General features: G+C 54.7%; 4 protein-coding genes across 5 annotated transcripts; 2 read left to right on the top strand and 2 right to left on the bottom strand.

Moving 5' to 3' along the window:
- Positions 1 to 35: 35 nt before the first annotated feature.
- On the top strand, positions 36 to 5,179 carry Impdh2 (inosine monophosphate dehydrogenase 2). 2 transcript variants are annotated; one of them, XM_041677363.1, is made up of 15 exons: positions 36 to 208; positions 592 to 640; positions 1,174 to 1,275; positions 1,372 to 1,446; positions 1,763 to 1,969; positions 2,587 to 2,674; positions 2,788 to 2,987; positions 3,068 to 3,158; positions 3,245 to 3,340; positions 3,561 to 3,632; positions 4,270 to 4,413; positions 4,499 to 4,643; positions 4,731 to 4,874; positions 4,956 to 5,039; positions 5,127 to 5,179. In XM_041677363.1, the coding sequence occupies exons 1-15, from the start codon at positions 111 to 113 to the stop codon at positions 5,146 to 5,148; spliced, it is 1,617 nt and encodes a 538-aa protein (XP_041533297.1). In that variant the 5' UTR covers positions 36 to 110; the 3' UTR covers positions 5,149 to 5,179. The 2 variants fall into 2 exon arrangements, with proteins under 2 accessions (XP_041533297.1, XP_041533299.1); XM_041677365.1 differs by lacking the exon at positions 3,561 to 3,632 and having other exon boundaries at positions 37 to 208.
- A 306-nt stretch (positions 5,180 to 5,485) lies between these two features.
- Ndufaf3 (NADH:ubiquinone oxidoreductase complex assembly factor 3) lies at positions 5,486 to 7,037 on the bottom strand. The gene is made up of 5 exons (XM_041677366.1): positions 6,498 to 7,037; positions 6,201 to 6,396; positions 5,997 to 6,063; positions 5,820 to 5,920; positions 5,486 to 5,739 (listed from the first exon to the last, which is right to left on the bottom strand). Exons 1-5 carry the CDS (start codon positions 6,704 to 6,706, stop codon positions 5,623 to 5,625), a joined length of 690 nt encoding a protein of 229 aa, XP_041533300.1. The 5' UTR covers positions 6,707 to 7,037; the 3' UTR covers positions 5,486 to 5,622.
- Positions 7,038 to 9,583: 2,546 nt separating this feature from the next.
- Positions 9,584 to 12,340, top strand: Dalrd3 (DALR anticodon binding domain containing 3). The gene is made up of 12 exons (XM_041677615.1): positions 9,584 to 9,748; positions 9,826 to 10,121; positions 10,247 to 10,491; positions 10,568 to 10,647; positions 10,730 to 10,858; positions 11,082 to 11,155; positions 11,252 to 11,313; positions 11,424 to 11,506; positions 11,589 to 11,765; positions 11,833 to 11,943; positions 12,033 to 12,101; positions 12,199 to 12,340. Exons 1-12 carry the CDS (start codon positions 9,584 to 9,586, stop codon positions 12,316 to 12,318), a joined length of 1,611 nt encoding a protein of 536 aa, XP_041533549.1. The 3' UTR covers positions 12,319 to 12,340.
- Positions 11,956 to 18,538, bottom strand: Wdr6 (WD repeat domain 6). The gene is made up of 6 exons (XM_041677614.1): positions 18,310 to 18,538; positions 13,750 to 16,231; positions 13,551 to 13,640; positions 13,350 to 13,466; positions 13,140 to 13,258; positions 11,956 to 13,063 (listed from the first exon to the last, which is right to left on the bottom strand). Exons 1-6 carry the CDS (start codon positions 18,416 to 18,418, stop codon positions 12,600 to 12,602), a joined length of 3,381 nt encoding a protein of 1,126 aa, XP_041533548.1. The 5' UTR covers positions 18,419 to 18,538; the 3' UTR covers positions 11,956 to 12,599.
- Between the last annotated feature and the right edge of the window lie 111 nt (positions 18,539 to 18,649).

Here is an 18,649-nt window from a genome sequence, read left to right as displayed (position 1 = left end):
ACGCACGCTGCGTAATGACGAAATCGTCTGGTTTATATTGGCGCGGAGCAGACAGTGGAGGCCTCTGCGGCGCGGTCCTCGGAGGTGCTCTTTGGTGTCTCTTGCTTGTCATGGCGGACTACCTGATTAGCGGCGGCACGTCTTACGTGCCAGACGACGGACTCACCGCGCAGCAGCTCTTCAACTGCGGGGATGGCCTCACCTACAAGTGCGGGGCTAGGGCACCCACATGGGCGAGGCGAGGGGCCGGATGGGGGTTTCGTTAAAGGTCTGGGAGCGGACACGGGGAAGAGGTTCTGGGAATTACGAATCTCCGGAGAATAACTTTGACAGGACTGGGTTGGAAAGGGTCGTTTCTACAGTACTTAGGACTTAAGTCTCGAGACTCTGTTCTCCGGACACATGGAATTGTCAGTGTGCAGGAGCACTAATGACAGCTAAGTCAGTGACAGAAAACTCCCTGTCCCTAATCCACCCATGCCATCTTGCCTGTGGCACACGGGGTCGATACAACTCCCTGCTCAGAGCTTTATGGGATAGAGTTGGATTCTCTTGGTGTAGCCTGAGAGTCCTGCCTAATTCCCTCTACAGCGATTTTCTCATTCTTCCTGGGTATATCGACTTCACTGCGGACGAAGTGGTGAGTAAGACTGGGTTTTTCTATTTTGTTTTTGAGATCATCTCCCAATATAACTTTGGCTGGTCTAAAACTAGGTAGGTTACCCAGGCTGACCCCGAACTAGTGTCGACTAGTTCTGAGGGAATGCTGAGATTACAGTAAGCATGTGCTACTATGCCCATTCTAGGAATTGGGTTGTGAACATCAAGGAGGGAGGATGGTGCAGTTGGTTGATTGGTTGTTTATTTTTTTTGTTTTGTTTTGGTGTTTTCAAGATAGAGTTTCTCTGTGTAGCCCTGGATGTCCTAGAACTCTTTGTAGATCAGGTTGGCCTCAAACTCAGAGATCCGCCTCCCGAGTGCTGGGATTAAAGGCATCATCACGTCCAGCTGGTGATGTGGTTTGCTAATGTGAGCTACACCAGAATGGGCTTTGAGGAGTGAGGTAGAGTAAATGGGAACGGTCTTTCTGGTGAGCACTCAGGTTGCCAGGGCCGTTTTATGGACCCTGAGAAATAAGCGGTGTTTATCTCTAGTGGTTCTTTATCTCCTCAGGATTTGACCTCCGCTCTAACTAAGACAATCACACTGAAGACCCCATTGGTTTCCTCACCTATGGACACTGTCACAGAGGCTGGAATGGCCATCGCAATGGCGGTGAGCCTGGAGGGTCATGGGAGGACAAGGCAGGGTGCCATCTCTGCCAAATCTTGTGCCTCTTATTCATCGCCTACTTGTGTGTTCATCTTGTAGCTTACAGGAGGCATTGGTTTCATCCACCACAACTGTACACCCGAATTCCAGGCCAATGAAGTCAGAAAAGTGAAGGTCAGAAGGGCAAGGATTGTGGCCAGGTTCTCCTGGGAATTGCACAGAGGTGGAGTGGGGTGGGAGTGGAGGGTTTGTTCTGCCAACTGAGGGTCCTTTCTTCCAACTGTGGGGTTCAATTACTGAGGAGAAAGACCGAAGACCCCATTACTTGAGCTAGTGCACAGTGCATCCAGCCCAACCATGTCCTCATTAGAGGGATTGGTTTGGTTCTGTGGTACTGCCATAAAGGACAGATAGCCATGGACCTTATGGTTTACACCAGGAGGCAATGAAAGTGATTTCAAAGATGCAATGACCTCACCATCTCTTCCAGAAATATGAACAGGGATTCATCACTGATCCTGTAGTCCTTAGCCCCAAGGATCGTGTGCGGGATGTTTTTGAGGCCAAAGCCAGGCATGGCTTCTGTGGTATCCCCATCACGGATACAGGCCGGATGGGGAGTCGATTGGTGGGCATCATTTCCTCAAGGGATATTGATTTTCTCAAGGAGGAAGAGCATGACCGTTTCTTGGAAGAGGTGGGTGCCAATAGCATAAAACAACCAATGTTTAACAACCCAGGCTGAAGGAAGGCAGTTTCTTTTGACTTTGTGAATTACTGATGGCCTCATTTTCTGACCGCGAAAAACACCTGGCCATGCTTTCTAACTTTTTCATGAGGTTTTTGCATCCCTTCTCCCTGTGTCTCTGGTGACAGTGTCTGCTAGAATTCATGCTTTTTGTTTTGTTTTTCGAGACAGGGTTTCTCTGTGGTTTTGGAGCCTGTCCTGGAACTAGCTCTTGTAGACCAGGCTGGTCTCGAACTCACAGAGATCCGCCTGCCTCTGCCTCCCAAGTGCTGGGATTAAAGGCGTGCGCCACCACCGCCCGGCTAGAATTCATGCTTTTTATCCCACAAAAAAGTTAGTTCTTGAGTATCTTTCTGGTTTTCTTTGCTCTTGTGTGGTTTTTCCTTCTCCATGAGAGGCTGCTTCCTGTATTGTGTTCTTACTCAAGCAACACTAATTTCAATGGTGTAATGGTTACTGAGTGCCCATCAGGAGGGGCAGGATGCGATTATGGTGGTCCTTTGATAGTATGGTCTAAGGGAAAGGGAGGGTCCTGGTCTGACTGTCTGTCCTCATGACTCCTCTAGATCATGACAAAGAGGGAAGATTTGGTGGTAGCCCCTGCAGGCATCACTCTGAAGGAGGCAAATGAAATCCTGCAGCGCAGTAAAAAGGGTGAGTCCTGCTGGGCGCTGGGGGCTTGGTCTACAGAGAGGAACCCTTTCATGGGGGGGGGGCTGAAAATGGAAAGGGGCACAGAAATAATCAGGGTCCTGTCTTGTCATCAGGAAAATTGCCCATTGTGAATGAAAATGATGAGCTGGTAGCCATCATTGCCCGGACAGACCTGAAGAAAAACCGTGATTACCCGCTTGCTTCCAAAGATGCCAAAAAGCAGCTTCTATGTGGGGCAGCCATTGGCACTCATGAGGATGACAAGTATAGGCTGGACTTACTGGCCCTCGCTGGTGTGGATGTCGTGGTTTTGGTAAGCTACAACGTAAGTAGGGTGGGCCTGGAGGGCCGATTGCTATATCATGGTGGAGCTAGAACTTCTTCTTCTCCTAGGATTCTTCCCAGGGAAATTCCATTTTCCAAATCAATATGATCAAATACATCAAGGAGAAATACCCCAATCTCCAAGTCATTGGAGGCAATGGTAAGAAAAGATGGCCCTGGTGGATAAGGGGTTCTTTTTGCGCTCCCTCCCCACCTGGACCTCATCATCCTTCTATTTCCCTGTAGTAGTCACTGCTGCTCAAGCCAAGAACCTCATAGATGCGGGTGTGGATGCTCTGCGAGTTGGCATGGGATGTGGTTCCATCTGCATTACCCAGGAAGGTAATAATATGCTTTGACTGGGGCCAGCTGCTCTTAGGGGAACTACACTTGAGTCCTCCAACGTGGGCAACTCTAGGGCCATACAGGCCTCTTGGATGGGTGACATGGCTGGAAGCAAGACAAGTTCTTGTCGTCCCTCACCTGCCACTCCTTGCCTAGCCTGGCCTCCTTGCTCCTGCTCTGTGCCCTCTCTAAACTCTGGTCTGTTTGTTTTATTTAGCGGCTCCCAAGATCCCACCAGACATAAAGTCCCACAGCCCCAAATGCCCTTCTACTGTCAAGGGCTGCTATAGTAAGTCCGGCCTGGCGCACTGGCCCGGCCCAGCTGCCCACTGCCCGACTGCTTGGTTGACTGTAGCTGTAGCTCCCAGGGTTTGTGGTGCTGTTGGGGGGCAGGGCAAACAGATGTACAGACCATGGTTTGGGGGCTGCTTGAGATCACAGCTTCTTCTAGGGCACTCATAGAGCAGGACCTCCTTCCCAAGGCAGGCCCTGCTCTGCCCATGTTTTCTGCAGTAGGCATGGCTCAATCAGTTCTTGAGCCTGCTCTCTTCGACGTTACCACTGCCCTCATCTTGCCTGAACTGCCCACTGTGCAGGAAGGGCTAGACCTGACTTTGTGCCTCTGGATACTAACTGCACGGTTACTCTTTCCCTATCTGATACCAGCTGGGCGGGGCTTCCCAGCTGCTGTGATCTGCATGTGCCTGAGGCTGCATTGGGCCCTTAGCCCTGCACACACGCACGCGCACACTCAGAAAGCCAGCGTAACTGTACTATTGAAGGCAGATGAGTAGCAGCCATCCCACACACATCTCTGTCAGCTATTGACTTGGTATAGGCATCTTTCGGAGCTCCGGGTCCTGTGAATGGCCCCTTGTATACCACCCCAGTATCACACATCCTTCTGTTCCTCCATCTCTCAACAGTGTTGGCCTGTGGGCGGCCCCAAGCAACAGCTGTCTACAAGGTTTCTGAGTATGCTCGGCGCTTTGGTGTTCCTGTTATTGCTGATGGAGGGATCCAAAATGTGGGTCATATTGCCAAAGCTTTGGCTCTTGGGGCATCTACAGGTAAGGCTTAGTCACCTTTGGACTGGGTGGTACCCCCTTTTCTGTACTGATCAGATTCTTCCCTAGCTTACTTATTTGTTCCCAGTCATGATGGGCTCCCTCTTGGCTGCTACCACTGAGGCCCCTGGTGAGTACTTCTTCTCAGATGGGATCCGGCTGAAAAAGTACCGTGGTATGGGTTCCCTTGATGCCATGGACAAGCATCTCAGCAGCCAGAACCGCTATTTCAGGTAGGACAGGAAAACGACACCCAGCAAACCCTGTATTTCGTTTCATCCCTGTGGCAACATTGCCCATTTCTTTGCCTGTTCCAACAGTGAAGCTGACAAAATCAAAGTGGCCCAAGGAGTTTCAGGAGCTGTGCAGGACAAAGGGTCTATCCACAAGTTCGTCCCTTACTTGATTGCTGGCATCCAGCATTCCTGTCAGGACATTGGTGCCAGGCGGTTAACCCAAGTCCGGTGAGCGTGGGTAGTTGGGGCGTGACTAGAGGGAGTGGTACAGGCAGCTACTGTCTGCATCTAATCCCTGCCTTTCCACAGAGCCATGATGTACTCTGGGGAACTGAAGTTTGAAAAGAGAACATCCTCAGCTCAGGTGGAAGGTGGTGTCCACAGCCTTCATTCGTAAGTGCCCTGTGCTTGGGTGGGCGTTTCTGCCAGCCTCAGACCCTCCTCCTTCCTGCTCTGCTCACAGGTGGTCTCTGCCTACAGGTATGAGAAGCGGCTTTTCTGAAGAGATCCAGTATATGCCTTGAATTTTTCAATAAAAGTTTTGAAAGAAAAAAGTGACAGTTGATCTTTGAGTTCAATAGGCACATGGAAATTTGTAGCCACCATCACAGATGTTATGTGTGGCAGAGCATTGGGTTCATGAAAGAAACTTACTGTTGGAAGCTAGTTAGTTCTAGCTCGAAAGTCAGGAAAGCTATTGTGTTCTCCTTGAATCTGCACATGAGCAAGTAGGGAACCCCGGGAGGCAGGGAGGACATGGAATCCTACACTGGCTGAAGACAATTAACCCTTACATTTCCAAACCCCCAGTCAGCAGACACACCCCGCAACACGACTGATATTTGTAGTAGAAGTAGAAGTTATTCTGGGTAAGCATGACAAGTGGTGAAAGTGCCCACAGGCAGAGGGTTGGGAAAGCACTGGGCATCCCTGCACCCTGCAAAGTGCCAGTGCCCTCCTTGACTCTTCTGAGGTTTCATTCTGCGGCTTGACCCAAAGAGGGGAGTATAGTCTCTCCAGGAGGGGGAATGAGGGCAGCTCCTGTCACTCGGCCTTCATGACACAGGAAGTTGAAAGTGGCACAAGCATTGGGCTGCAATGAAAACAGCAGAATTAGCATGGATGGGATAAGTAAGCCTGGGCTGGGCTGGATTTCCACGTCTGAAGACCTACCGTATCCTGCACCTCCAAAGCGATGCCCCGCTGCCTCATGGCCTGTAGTACTTGGGGATGCAGCCGCTCAGTCCTGTTTCCAGTGCCCACCACAACAATCTCTAAGAAAGGGGAGACAACCATGTGTTGAGGGTCTGAAGTAGGCCACTTAGGACACTGCCCTACTCACGCCCATACCTATTCTAGGCTCCAGCATCCAGAAAAGGGAGAAGCTCTCTTCAGTGATATCCTGATGGGACCCCACCTGTATGGGAGAAGAGGCCATTCAACATGTCAAGTCGACACAGCCTTTACCCACAGCGATACTAAATAAAGTTAAATTTTCTAGGAGGGCACGGCTTCTGGCTCTAGGCTTCAATTCCACTGCAGGATGGCGCTCACATTCCACTGGACCACCGTCTGTGGGAGCAACGCGCAGGGGCCAAACACGCGGTTTCCGTTGATCGTGAAACCTCTGCTGTTGTAGCTGTCTATGTACACGGCCTGAGGGAACTCGTTTTGCAGCAGCGAGATGCGCGTCCGCTGGTACAGCTCATCATCCGCGGGAGAGAGCCGGTGGCCACGTCGCGGGGTCGTCCTGCGAAGGACTAAAGTCAGAGGCTCGTGGCTAGGCCGGACTACTCTGGGGGACGGAAAGTTCTGTGGTTCGGTGGTCAGGGGCGGGGCAGGGGGGCTCACCACAGCGGATAGACGAGGCGACAGAGCCGCGCAGGCTGCGCTCTGTACAGGCAGCGAAAGGCAAGAGCCGCGGCCATGGCTGCACGGCGCGTAGTAACCGGGTCGCAGGAGGGATGGGATCGAAACGCTGTGAGGCTCAGCGCGGCCACAGCGCCCCTTGCGTCCCGGAGGGCACTGCGCAACTTGGCCCGCGCAGTGGGCACCGACATCTGTCTCAGCCGACTCGGTCCCCCGTGCGGTTCTTGTGCCAACACCTGTTGCCCACCCCGCCGCAGGCAGGCCTGCACCGACTGTCCCTAAGGAGTGGGGGACACCTGCTGGCACGGGTGCCCTCGGGGTATTGTTTAGGCCACAGCTGCGGCCTGCTCCTCGGGTTCTCAGCCATTATCCCGGGCTCCCGGGGCCCGGGGCGGGGCAGCCGCGCACCTGGCCCTGCTATGAACACCTGGTCAGGGTGTGGTGCCAGCGTCCGGGGCCCTAATCCCAGGCTTTGGAGACTCGGGCTCCGTGGGCGGGGCGGGTGGCTAAGGTTTCCCCAGCGAGGCTCGAAATCGCTGCCCGCCCCAACCGTCACCCACCCGCGCGACCGTTGGCGGCGGCGCGGCGCTCCAGGAGAGGCGTGGCCGGGCGTGGATTGGCTTCGCGGGAGCGCGAGGGGGTGTGGCCAGAGGGCTTCTCCTTAAAATGGCTCCAAGTCTGCCGACTGCTAGAGCCAGCGGAAGGGCACGCCATAGGAGTGCTGGAGTAGCTGTTCGGGTGGGACTCACTGGGCCGAGCCGGACCAGACGTCAAGTAGACAGCGCCTGGAGCAGCACCCTGCCCTCGCGCGCTTCGCGTGCGCGTATCGAGTCTCCCTACCCCTGTCCTGAGCCGAGTCTAGGGCCTACTGGGCAAGCTGGCGGCGCGCGGCTTGGGCATCTCTGCGCACTGGTTCTGTCCTGGCCTCAGGGGAACTTGGTTGCGTTTTCTATCCGCTGGACAAGACGGGTGGGATGCTCGACACCATCGGGGCTTGGCTATGGGGTTCTTGCAGGGCCGGTTGCAATGGGTTCTGGAGAGGCTGTCCTGCCGCTGCTATGTGGGCCGGTTTGGCCCCTGGCACTTCATGAGCTGGCAGTGTCGCCGGACAAAGAGCCCCGAGCCTTGGGGTGTCCCACAAGTGGACGCGTGGGTTTACTTCCTCTCGGGTCCCACGGGATGGCTTCCCTCTTGGCGAATTCCGAAGCCCGCTCCGTCACCGTACCAGTGGCTGCGGCTGTTTGGGACTCATAGAGCTAATCCTCCCCTTCTGATCTAATCCGGATTGGGACCTGGTCCCTGGGGAGGCCCCCACCTTCTATTGTTCTGGGGCCCAGGTGAGCGCCTTATTCTCACTAGACTGGATTACAACACCTACTTGTCTGCCCAACTGGAAAGGGATGGGCGGGTTCCGGTTTGGCCCCAGGGCGAGTGACCTGGGGGCAGGAGTCGTCCTCCAACGGCTGGACAGCGGGCAACGGAATCCCAAAAGCAGCTGTTGTCTCCAGAGCATTCCAGCTGCGCTTGGATTTCGTTCCCTGCTCTCCTGCCTGAGCAGCGCCCTGGCCCAGATGAGGCGGTCTCTACCCTCAGAAATACTGCTGGGCCATTCTGATCTCCATCTCTCAGGTGCACCCTCAGGCTGATGGTGGCAGGCAGAGACGACGAAAAGTGCTCAGGCTGATGGCCAGCTCTGGAATCCCCGGAGAACACTAACGGGAGGTCCTGGGTCCTCTCTGTAGGGCCGCAATGGCGGTGAGTCCCACAGGGCCGCCCAGCCCGCAGCTCGCTATAGATGGCTCTTCACTTCCTGGGGAAAAACCACCCCAACCGTCTTCATGGAGGGAGAGAGCTTAAATCACCAACTGCCGGTGGGTCCCAGCCCACCGGCCAGCAGCTGTACCCACAGCATAAGGAAAGTGCTTTGGAATGACACGATCACTCCCGTTGAGTGGGCACCCAAGAAGCCATCGGGAATGTCGTGTCCGCCCAGTGCTCTTTCGGCACCTCCCAAACAGGGCCTCAGAGCCCTGGCCCCGAGAGAGGAGCCTTGCTAAACTTTTCTTATCCCTAGAGTTCACTCTTCTCCGGAGCAAAGTTCACTAGTTGGATTCATTCATTACTGGGGGAAGTGGGAGATTTAAGTTACATTGAAATGAAAGCGTCTGGACAGGAAAGCTTTCCCACAGTATGCTGATTCCTTGGGTCTTCTCATGATCACGTTTAATTGTCTCAAACTGACCAGTTATCTAAAGAACAATCAAAGGTGCCGGTAACAACAGGTTAAAGGAAAAACATTAAAGGCTGGTAATTCTGGAAATTATGATGACTTAATTCCTCAAGTATCAAGAGGTGCAATTCTATCAGGTTGTTCTTTTATTGGGAATAAAGACACACCATACCAATGAGGAAAGGCGTGCAAATGATCGGAAAGAATTCAAGTTTTTTTTTTTCTTTGCTTTTCAAGTAGGCAGTAAAGTGTCTTTAATGGAAGATGGGAGTGGTAGTGCACAGCATTAATCCCAGCACTCGGGAGACGGATGCAGGTGGATCCCAGTGAGTTTGATCCCAGCCTGGTCTATCTACAAAGCTAGTTCCAGGACAGCCAAGGCTGTTACACAGGGAAACCCTGTCTCGAAAAACCAAATAAATAGTGTCTTTAATGATACAGCCTTACTCCACTGACAATTTGTCTGACATTTAAATCTTGTTTAAATGGGGCAAAAATTGAAACATCACATAAGCACAAAGATATGAAGTTTTGACCAAATGTCTCGCCTGGTGACAAAGACCCACCACCAAATTAATAAATAATTAAGGATGACGATGAAAAAAAAAACCCTAGGCGCAAAAATGACCCCGAGATTTTGGGTGTAGGGCTCACGAATGCAGGAACGGCCGTCGGAGGAACACTGGAAGCGGTGGGTTGAATGTAGGCTTACTCGGCACGCTCCAACACTCTAGTCCACTCAGGAGGGTCCACTGCCGGATCCCCGCCCCAGCCAAGCGAACCTCCCGGAAGCTCTACGGCTAATTTACTTCCTGTTCCTCTCACTCTTCCGGTCGCCATGGCGACAGGGCGCCTTGGCGTGGGGGAGACACTGGAGGCCCTTAACGCCGCAGTGGGCCCTGGTAGCCCGGTGTGGTTCAAAGAAACGCACTCCCGGCACTTGCGTGTCCGCGACTTCTTGGCGCCGCGAAGCGCGCTACAGGCGCGCTTCGGGGACGGGCAGGTGGGTGCGAGCTGGTCAGGGATCTACAGCCCGTTCCAGGCCAACTAGGGTCCACTCACACGCCCATCTGCCCGCAGGTGCCAGAGTGCGTGTTCCGTGCGGTCGCCGGCCTGCAGGGTCCAGGGGTGGCCCCTGTATTGCGCTGCGCGTCAACACCCGCGGGTTTATCGCTCCAGCTACAGCGGCCCGCGGTCTTCGAGCGTGTACTCGGTGCCCTGGCTTCCTATACTACTCCCGCCAAACCTGCCTCGCCGGGCCCGCGGATTATTCTGCATTGTCCCGCATTGCGCGGCAACCCGGGCACACTCCGCCTGAGCCAGCTGCGTGCTGTGCTCGTGGCCGACCACCTAGCTCGGACGCTACGTGCTCATGGGTAAGCGCGCGTGTTCCAGTCTGCAGTGGCACAAGACTGACCCTTTGGGGACAGACGCGGAAGGTGGGAAGTCATGGTGATGTGGACCTGGTTCGCAGGCTGAGACAGCCACCTTTGCTTTGTAGGGTATGTGTGTGTCCAGTGCCCTCGGTGCGGGACTCGCACATGGCAACTTTCCTGCAGAAACTTCTGGTGGACTGGCCCACTACCTCGAAGTGCGCCTCAACCGAAACCTTGAGGACCTGTGTATTTGCAGAACTTAATTCTAAAGAGACAGTGCCCCCTGGAGTCCTAGGCCGACTGTGTCTGAAGGAACTTGTAGAAAAGAGACGTTCAGCTGGCTATGACCCCAGCATAGACAACTGTTTGGGTAGGACAGTGGCCAAAACATGGGTGGGGGACCTCTGCACTGCCAAGCACTTTAGTGCCTCTCTTGTTTTCTGTAGTGACTGAGGATCTGCTCTCTGTGCTGTCTGAGCTGCAGGAGGCTGTGTGCCATTGGCCAGAGGGCGGCCACCCAGGCCTGGTTAGTGGCTCCAGTCTTGACCTCTGCCCAAACTAGTTTTCTGCATCTTTATAATAACTCTCCTGTCTCTCTCTCTACGCAGGCTGGAGATCCAGACGCTGGTGTGGATGGCTGCATGGTTGTGCACGTGGTGAGCTGTGAGGAGGCGGTGCAGCAACAAAAGTTGGATCTGCTTTGGCAAAAGTTGGATGACCAGGCTCCTCTCAAACAGGTTGGTTTTCAAAAGAAAACCACCTTGAAGGTTTTTGAAGGCCCTTGAAAACCCAAAGGGCCTGTAGAGCACAGGTTCAGGCTGAAGTGAGGGCCAACGAAGTTGGACTGGGTCTTGAGGAGGTACTGAGACTGGTGGTTACAGACTGGGGAGTAACCAATGTAGGCTCCCTGGAGGCTGCAGGGAGGCCACCTGGACTGAGCCCTTTGGCATTCTCTCACAGAAGCACCTGGTCTGTGGCCCAGTGAAAGTAGCTGGTGTACCTGGCACCCTGATGACTGCCCCTGAGTACTACCAGTGAGTGAGTTGGCAGGCAGACCAGCCAAAGCCGGGGCAGCTGAGATGTGGGGAAGGGCTTCCACTGGGACTTTGCTCACTGGCTTTCTTTCCTAGGCTCAGATACGCTCAGGTGTGTAAGGCCTCAGCACTGAAGCATGGTGGGAACCTGGCACAAGGTATACCTGGGAGACCCTGCTTGTGCCCTGAAGAACCGGCAGGTCATTTAAACCTCTAGTCCTTGTTCCTTGTCTGTAGGCACTGACCAGCCTGTATCTCTCACCCCCAGATCCAGCCTGGACCAAGACCTTTGATGTCCTCTCTGTGGCCACCATCAAATTTGAGATGCTAAGCACAGCTCCACAGAACCAAGTAAGCCTGGGTATGTCACAGTACTAAGCCCGAGGAGGACGGTGTAGTGCCCATGCCCTCTACAGCTGGATTCATCCCCTAGCTCCTGCTGGCCAACAGCACCACCTCCACGAAGGGCACAAAGGGCGGCACTTTTGTCATGTACAACTGCGCCCGCCTCGCCACACTCTTCGAGGGTTACAAGCATGGGGTGGAGCGAGGTCTGTATCCCACCTTTCCACTTGTGAGCAGCCTGGATTTCTCACTCCTCCATGACGAGGTGAGTGCTCCTCCTGAGAAATGGCCACAAGCAGAGGGCTTGGTCTTAGCACCCTTGTCTCCCACAGGGTGAGTGGCTGCTGCTTTTCAACAGTGTCCTTCCCTTCCTGGACCTGCTGAGACAGACTGGGCACCTGGCCAGCACCCCAGGGCTGCACAGCCCTGTACGCACAGAGACGGTGAGGCACAGACACTACACACTAGTCTTTATTCTGGGTTGTGACACAAGAACAAGACAACAGCTCAGTGATTCAACCTCTATCTCTAGGTGTGCAAGTTCCTGGTGCAGCTCAGCATGGATTTCAGCTCATACTACAACCGAGTACACATTCTAGGGGTGAGCATACAGCAGAAGGGCGTCTGTGGGCAATGCAGGGGACACAGGGTAAGGATGAGGGGAACAAGAGGATGAGCCTGGTTTTTTTTTTTTTCAGGAACCTCGGCCACACCTCTTTGGTCAGATGTTTGCCCGCCTACAGCTTCTGAGGGCAGTACAAGAGGTGTTCCACACAGGCTTGGCTATGTTGGGCCTCCCTCCGCTGAGCCACATCTAAGGGCCCAATAGCTGGGAATGTTTACAAAGTCACCAAATGGGAAAAAGACAAAACCTCACAAATGTTGGACACCTAAAGCCAAAATAAATACAGTTTCATCCCACTGTGGACAGTGAGGCATATTCTTGGTCCACCTACGTGGCACAATACTGGAGTACTGGAGTCAAGAACCTATGGACTGCCTCACTTCCTCAAAGCTCACTGAGCATGAGCAGACAGCGGATCCCTGCTCCACTGTCTACAGGCAGGCCCATGCTCAGTGCTCCAACCACTGAGATAACTCAGTCGTACCAGTTGTAAACCTCAAGTCCCTGACCTGCAAGAGCACAGCGGTGGCCAAACTCAGGGCTCACAGGCCAGCAGTCCATGTCAGCCACATCTGGCACATGGTACACAGTGCTATTCATGAAAGCGGGCTCACCACGTCCCAGACGCCAGAAGGTCAGCCGCTGGTCTATGGAGGCTGAGACCATGAGGCTGGGACTTAGGATCTTTATGCCTGTCACATGGGCAGCATGTGCACAGGGGACAGAATATTCCTCTAGGACACACAGCTGTGGCACCAGCTCAGCCTTCCCATCAGCCTCTTCCAGCTCTGGCATCTTCACAGCAAGGTTGAAGACATGGAGGGACCCATCCTCACTGCCACTGGCCACAAGATGATGGCCCTCAGGTGTAGGCAGGGTGTCTAGGCTGTTGACACCACAGCTATGGGCCTGGACGGTCAGGCAGGGAGTGCCCAGCTCTGGAGGAAGAGAGTGGCTATTAGGGTCCTGCTTTCATCTTGTGTGAGAGGTGGTGAAGGATGTCACACTACTTACGGTAGGGAAGCCCAGGATGTGCTGGGGACCCCAGGGTAGTGGAGCCGCGGTCCATGGCAGTGGTGAGATCCCAGAAGGCCAGGCTGCCATCTGTAGCTGCGCTGCACAGGAGCAGCCTCCTGGAAGCCAGGAGAGGGCAGCCAGATCAGTGAAAGGGATGGGAAGACAACAGGAGCCCCTACCCAATCTAGACAGGACAGCCTCTCTCACCGCCGCTGGTTAGGTGCCTCATGTGTGAAGGAATGGACTTTGAGAACACACCGCTTGTGGTGGAAAGTCTCAGCAAGGAGATGCAGAATCCGCCCAGAGTCCTCCAAGAGAAAAAGCCTGGGGGCGGGGAGGCAGCTCAGAACTCATCCTGGAGAGCTCATACCCTGTCTCCCCCTATGACCACTGTCCCCAAGTGCTTACCTCACTGCTCCATCACTACAGGCTGCAGCCACAAGGGGGCCATGACCAGGCTTATCGGAATCAAACTCACAAATAGCAAGAGACATATACCTGCAGGGAGAACACAGCTGTCAGGTGGAGCCTACCAAGCTAGGAGACCCCTGCCTGTAGCTTCCCTACAATGATCCCGATCAACACCATGACAGGGAGTGCACATTACCTGGTCTCAGGGTCCACTTTGACCATCCGATGCCGGTTGCGCTGCCGGTCCCAGTACTCAGCTAGCCGGTGGGACGAAAGGTGCAAGACGTGGCAGGCAAGGCGGCTTGGGGAGCTGGGGTCAGGAGTGACCATGAGGCTGAAGCAGTGCATCTCGGCTCGACCCCCTGCAGACACTACATTAGCAGTGAGACCTGGTCGAGAATCACCTGGGCCACGTGGATGGCCAATGCCCCACACTGCCAGAGCACGCACCGAAGAGATATGGTTACACACAGATGTGAGTGCATGTGCTGAGCCTGTAGTTGTGGGAAGCGCTAGGACACAGACAGTAGTGTCCTCGCTGGATGTGATCACGATGTCAATAAAGCCAGGCCCCTCACTGCCAGGCTCCACGTAGTCAGGCTGCTCCAAGCTGGGTATGTCAAATTCAGGGCCCAGGGTTATAGTGCCCACACGCTTTACGCATGTGATTTCACGGCCGTGCAGACCCTCTCGGAGAATAATATTTGGCCGAGTACAGCCACCTAGAGCCCGATAGAGCATGACATCGCCATCTTTAAGGTAGGCAAAGGCCATGGCTGACTCAGTATCAGAAAAGGCCCAGGAGCGGTGCCCTCCACCGCAGCTGACGTTATGCAGCTTCTCATGGGACCGGGGGTTCCACACTACAAATTCATTGGCATGGAAACCCAAGATGACCATGCTTCCATCAGGTACCATGCGAAGCCCAGTTATCCAATTCATGCCTCGACAGCATTTCTGCCTTAGGACTGGCTGGAGCTTACCGCCATGAACAAAGAGCTGGAAGTAGCCGCCATCGCGGCCTGTGCTGAATACATAGCCACCATGGCAAGTAATTGAGGTCACACCCTGTTTCCCATGCAGAGAACGGAGCATGGATACTGGGACTAACCCTGTTGCAACATTCTCAGACCCACCGCTACCACCCCCAGTTCCAGGTGCCTCAGCTGCAGTAATAGCCTTGCTTCCAACCCGAGGATTTTTGAACAGACATGGTCTGGCAGGGAAGAGCATCACAGAGCCACGGCGGTCCCCACACACCAGGAAGTCACCTGGGGGCAGGAAGGCACTACATGTGTGCCATCTCTGCCTGCTTGGGGGAAGCAGGTACCGGCAACGTTCCTTGACAAAGATGGCCTTGCCAGTGGGTGCAGCTGAGATCTCCAAGCAAGCTACTACCCCACCAGGGCCTGATGCCAACAGCAGAAGCTCCTCATAGCCACGGAGGGCCCAGCTCAGGCTGTGAACCTTCCCGCGGAACAGGTTCTTGTCGACAGCAGCAGTGGGAGTGTTGATGGGGACAACCTTGACAAGACCCTCCCCATTGGCCAAGGCACAGAGTCCAAAGCCCTCGGGCCCAGGCGCTGCTTCCAGCAGGCAGTAAGACTGAAATCGGTTGTCCTCCAGCAGCTGCTCCCAGGATTTGACCTCAAGGTCGTAGAGGTACAGGGCCCCTACATCGGTCACTGCCAGTACTCGCCAAGAACCAGCCAGAGTCACAGCCTTGAGGGCACCTGGCCGGCTAGGGGACTTGAAGGACAGAGCTGAGACACCCAAGCCTGGGTATCCACGACCTACCAGGTGCCAGAGTCGTATGCCTGAGTCATCACCCCCAGTGATCACCCAGGCTTGCTTCTCATGAGTAGCAATGGCCCGGATCCCACGGCCCTGGTGGCCCCGAAAGGCTTGCAGGATCTCACCTTCGTGGTTCCACACCAAACAGGCACAGTCCTCGCCTGCACTAATAAGATAATTCTCTAAGAGCTTCACCTGCCACACACGGGCACTATGTCCAAAGCAGTGACCAATATTCTTCACCTCACCCCCAGGCACCCGGATGTCGCCCACCTTCCAGATACGGACACTTCGATCTTCAGAAGCAGTTGCCAGCAGGCCCTTGCTCTCCAGATAGGACATGCTGAAGACGATACCCATGTGTCCACTGACCCGCTGGTCAGGTGCCACAGGTTTGTCATCTGTTAATGCAGTTGCTGGATACCAGATCAGGAGCTCGTTGGAAACGGCACCTGCCACTATGGTCAGTTCCTTCCAAGTGTCTCCAATCAGGCAGGCTGAGGAGAGGGTGCACCTATCTGTGCAGGGGACGTCCTGCAGCACGCACCCTATCACTGGGTCATACAGCACCACTGAGTTGTGGCCCAGGGCCAGGGCTATATTACCCTCGAGCCAGCGTGCATCCCAGATCCAGTCGGACATGTTCCACAGATTAGAGCGCCAGAGCTCTCGAAGATGGCTTTGACCCCAGCTAACTTTCACAATTCTGAGTCCCTTACTGCCAAACGCAGCTATCATGGCCTCAGAGTCAAGGTCTCCTTTGGGCTCTGGTCGCACTCGGAGCCCATGGATAAGATAGTGGCCAAGCAGGCTCTGCACTCGCTTCAACATCCGCAGATGCCCACCAAGGTCCAGGTTGTATACCAGTAAGTCAGGTCCCTCACCTAGACGGAGGGAAAGACCACATCAGAGCTGCTCACCTAATGCTATGTGACAAGATGGGAGCAGAACACTGCTTAGCATGTAACTTAACATATCGGACACAAAGTCCTAGTAGTCCTGGCCTCAGCTTTAGCTAGGCTTCAATTGCAAATGCATGTGCCTCTGAGTCACTTGTTTCTGTGGTGATGTTCTCGCAGCCCAGGTTGGCTTTAAATTCAAAATCCTCTTGCCTCAGCCTCCCAACCTGGGATTATAGCACTGTGCCATTGTGTCTGGCTATCAATTATCCTTAATGTATAGTCACTAGGAACTCCCCCTGGTGTCCATCATTCAACCCTCTTCTGCTCTAGGCCCCAAATTCTCAGCTTCATCCGTCTCTACATGAATCCTCCCTGAGGGAAAAGGCTGTGTCACCTTTCCACCCTTTAGGCCTATAACCAGCATCCCTCCTTAGTCAGAAACCCTGTGCGGATTCAGAAGCAATGGCGGGGCCTGAGTGGGGAGCAGAGGCAGCCCAAGCTTTGTAGACAGGCGGCGAGGCTTGAGCTCTGGCCCCACCCCTGGACAGTGGGAACCCTTCTAGGAGACTGAGTCTTAGAAGCCCTAACCAGCACCAGACAGCAACAACAAAGAGCCCTTGGAAGGTAGCAAGTCCCTGCACAGGAGGCTGGAGAGATGGCTCACTGGTAAGGGCTCTGACTGCTCTTCCAGGGGACCCGGGTTCAATTCCCAGCACCTACATGGCAGCTCACAACTGTCTGTAACCCCAAGATCTGACAGGGTTAAACCTAGACAGCTTCTTCTGCGTTACCCACATTCCTAACTTATGCTTAGAGGCTTGTCCAGTGCCCCCTTCTGGCTTGTGCAGTATCTCCTATTCTTTTTTTTTTTTTTTTTGGTTTTTCGAGACAGGGTTTCTCTGTGGTTTTGGAGCCTGTCCTGGGACTAGCTCTTGTAGACTAGGCTGGTCTCGAACTCACAGAGATCCTCCTGCCTCTGCCTCCCAACAGTATCTCCTATTCTATACAAGCTTACAATTCCTGGGCAAGCGCTTACACCCCCATACCCGTGTGTATAGAACCCACAGGCGCATCCAGAATCAGACTCTCAGCTTCCTTTTGGCCACCCTGCAGCTGTTTCCCACCATCTCATCCTCCCCAAGTCATTTCAGTTGCTCATTGCCAGGCACTGCCCATGCCCAGCCGGAACTCGGGGGCTCAACATTACTCCTCTCCTATTGTTCTCTATCTCCTCTTTCTTCAGAGTCTGCACATTTCACTTCCAGAAGAGGTTGCTGGCCCCACCTCCAGAGAGTTTAGCTCACTGGAGCAACCCGACATTTGCACCACCAGCCCCCCCGCTTATCAATTCTAGATTATACCCTCACCACATGGGCATACACACAACCCTGTTGGGGCTAATGATGGCTGACCCAAGACACACTAGTCAGTGCTAGGGATCTATATAAAACCTACCACCAATGGTGTCGTCACCAGAGCCTAGAGGCTTGGCATTAGACCTTTACAACCAACCCCTGGGCATGTGATTACTGACCCAGTCGGCCCAGAGTCCCATCCCAGGAGGGCCCTCAGTCCCGGTCTCTCCCAGCACTGTGCTACTCAGATTAGTTTCGGACGCTAATTTTGGCGACCATACCTTGTTCAGTCCCCTCATCTTTGGGGGCGGAGCTCACCCTACCCAGAGGCCAAACAGCTGCCACGCCCCCTGGGGCTGCTCATTCTTTACCTCCCCACTCGTTTAGATCATGTGAGCTCATTTAGGGGTGCACACGCCCTTCCCCCCAACATGGAATGCCTGCATCCCCCCCCCCACGCCTTCCCGCGTCTCTGCCCACCCTTTCCACTGCAATTGATGAAGAGCTGCCACGGCTACGACAGACTTTTGTCTCTCGAGCCCCGCCCTCCGCGGGCAGGTCCTCCGACCCAGCCTTATCCCACGGCCAGTCTCCAGCCCACTGCCCATCCTCCTCTCCGGGGCATCCCTTTGTCCCGGGGCGACCACCCCAGGGGACCGGCTAGTTCTTCGCCCGCTAGCGCGACGAGAGCCGATCAAGCCTCACCCGCCAGCAGCCGGTCCCCAACGCACTCCAGACCGGTGACCGGGAGGAGTATGAGCTCCGAGGTTGCCCGCGGCCAGATGAAGTCCCGGAGAGCCTCCAGAACCTCCATGTCGCTCCTCAAGCTGCCGCAGCGGCCACAACCAGAAGAGAGCTGCGTTCTCGCGAGAAGCAGCCGCCTGCAGAAGAGCCGCGGTGCAGAGCTCCCGAGCCCTTAGCTACAGGTAGCCGAGCCCCTGCGCTCGGCCGCGGCCGTCCAATGACGACGCTCTGCCCACGCGAGCCCGCTCGTGATTGGCCCAGCCAGGGAGCCGCCCCGCCCCCCCATAAGGCGGGCGGGGAG

This window comes from Microtus oregoni, unplaced genomic scaffold (assembly GCF_018167655.1).
Source record: "Microtus oregoni isolate MIOR12 unplaced genomic scaffold, Mior012 000028F_ref0000031, whole genome shotgun sequence".
Lineage (NCBI taxonomy): Eukaryota > Metazoa > Chordata > Mammalia > Rodentia > Cricetidae > Microtus > Microtus oregoni.
Note: the sequence above shows the minus strand (reverse complement) of the source record. Positions and strands in the feature narration are given on the sequence as shown.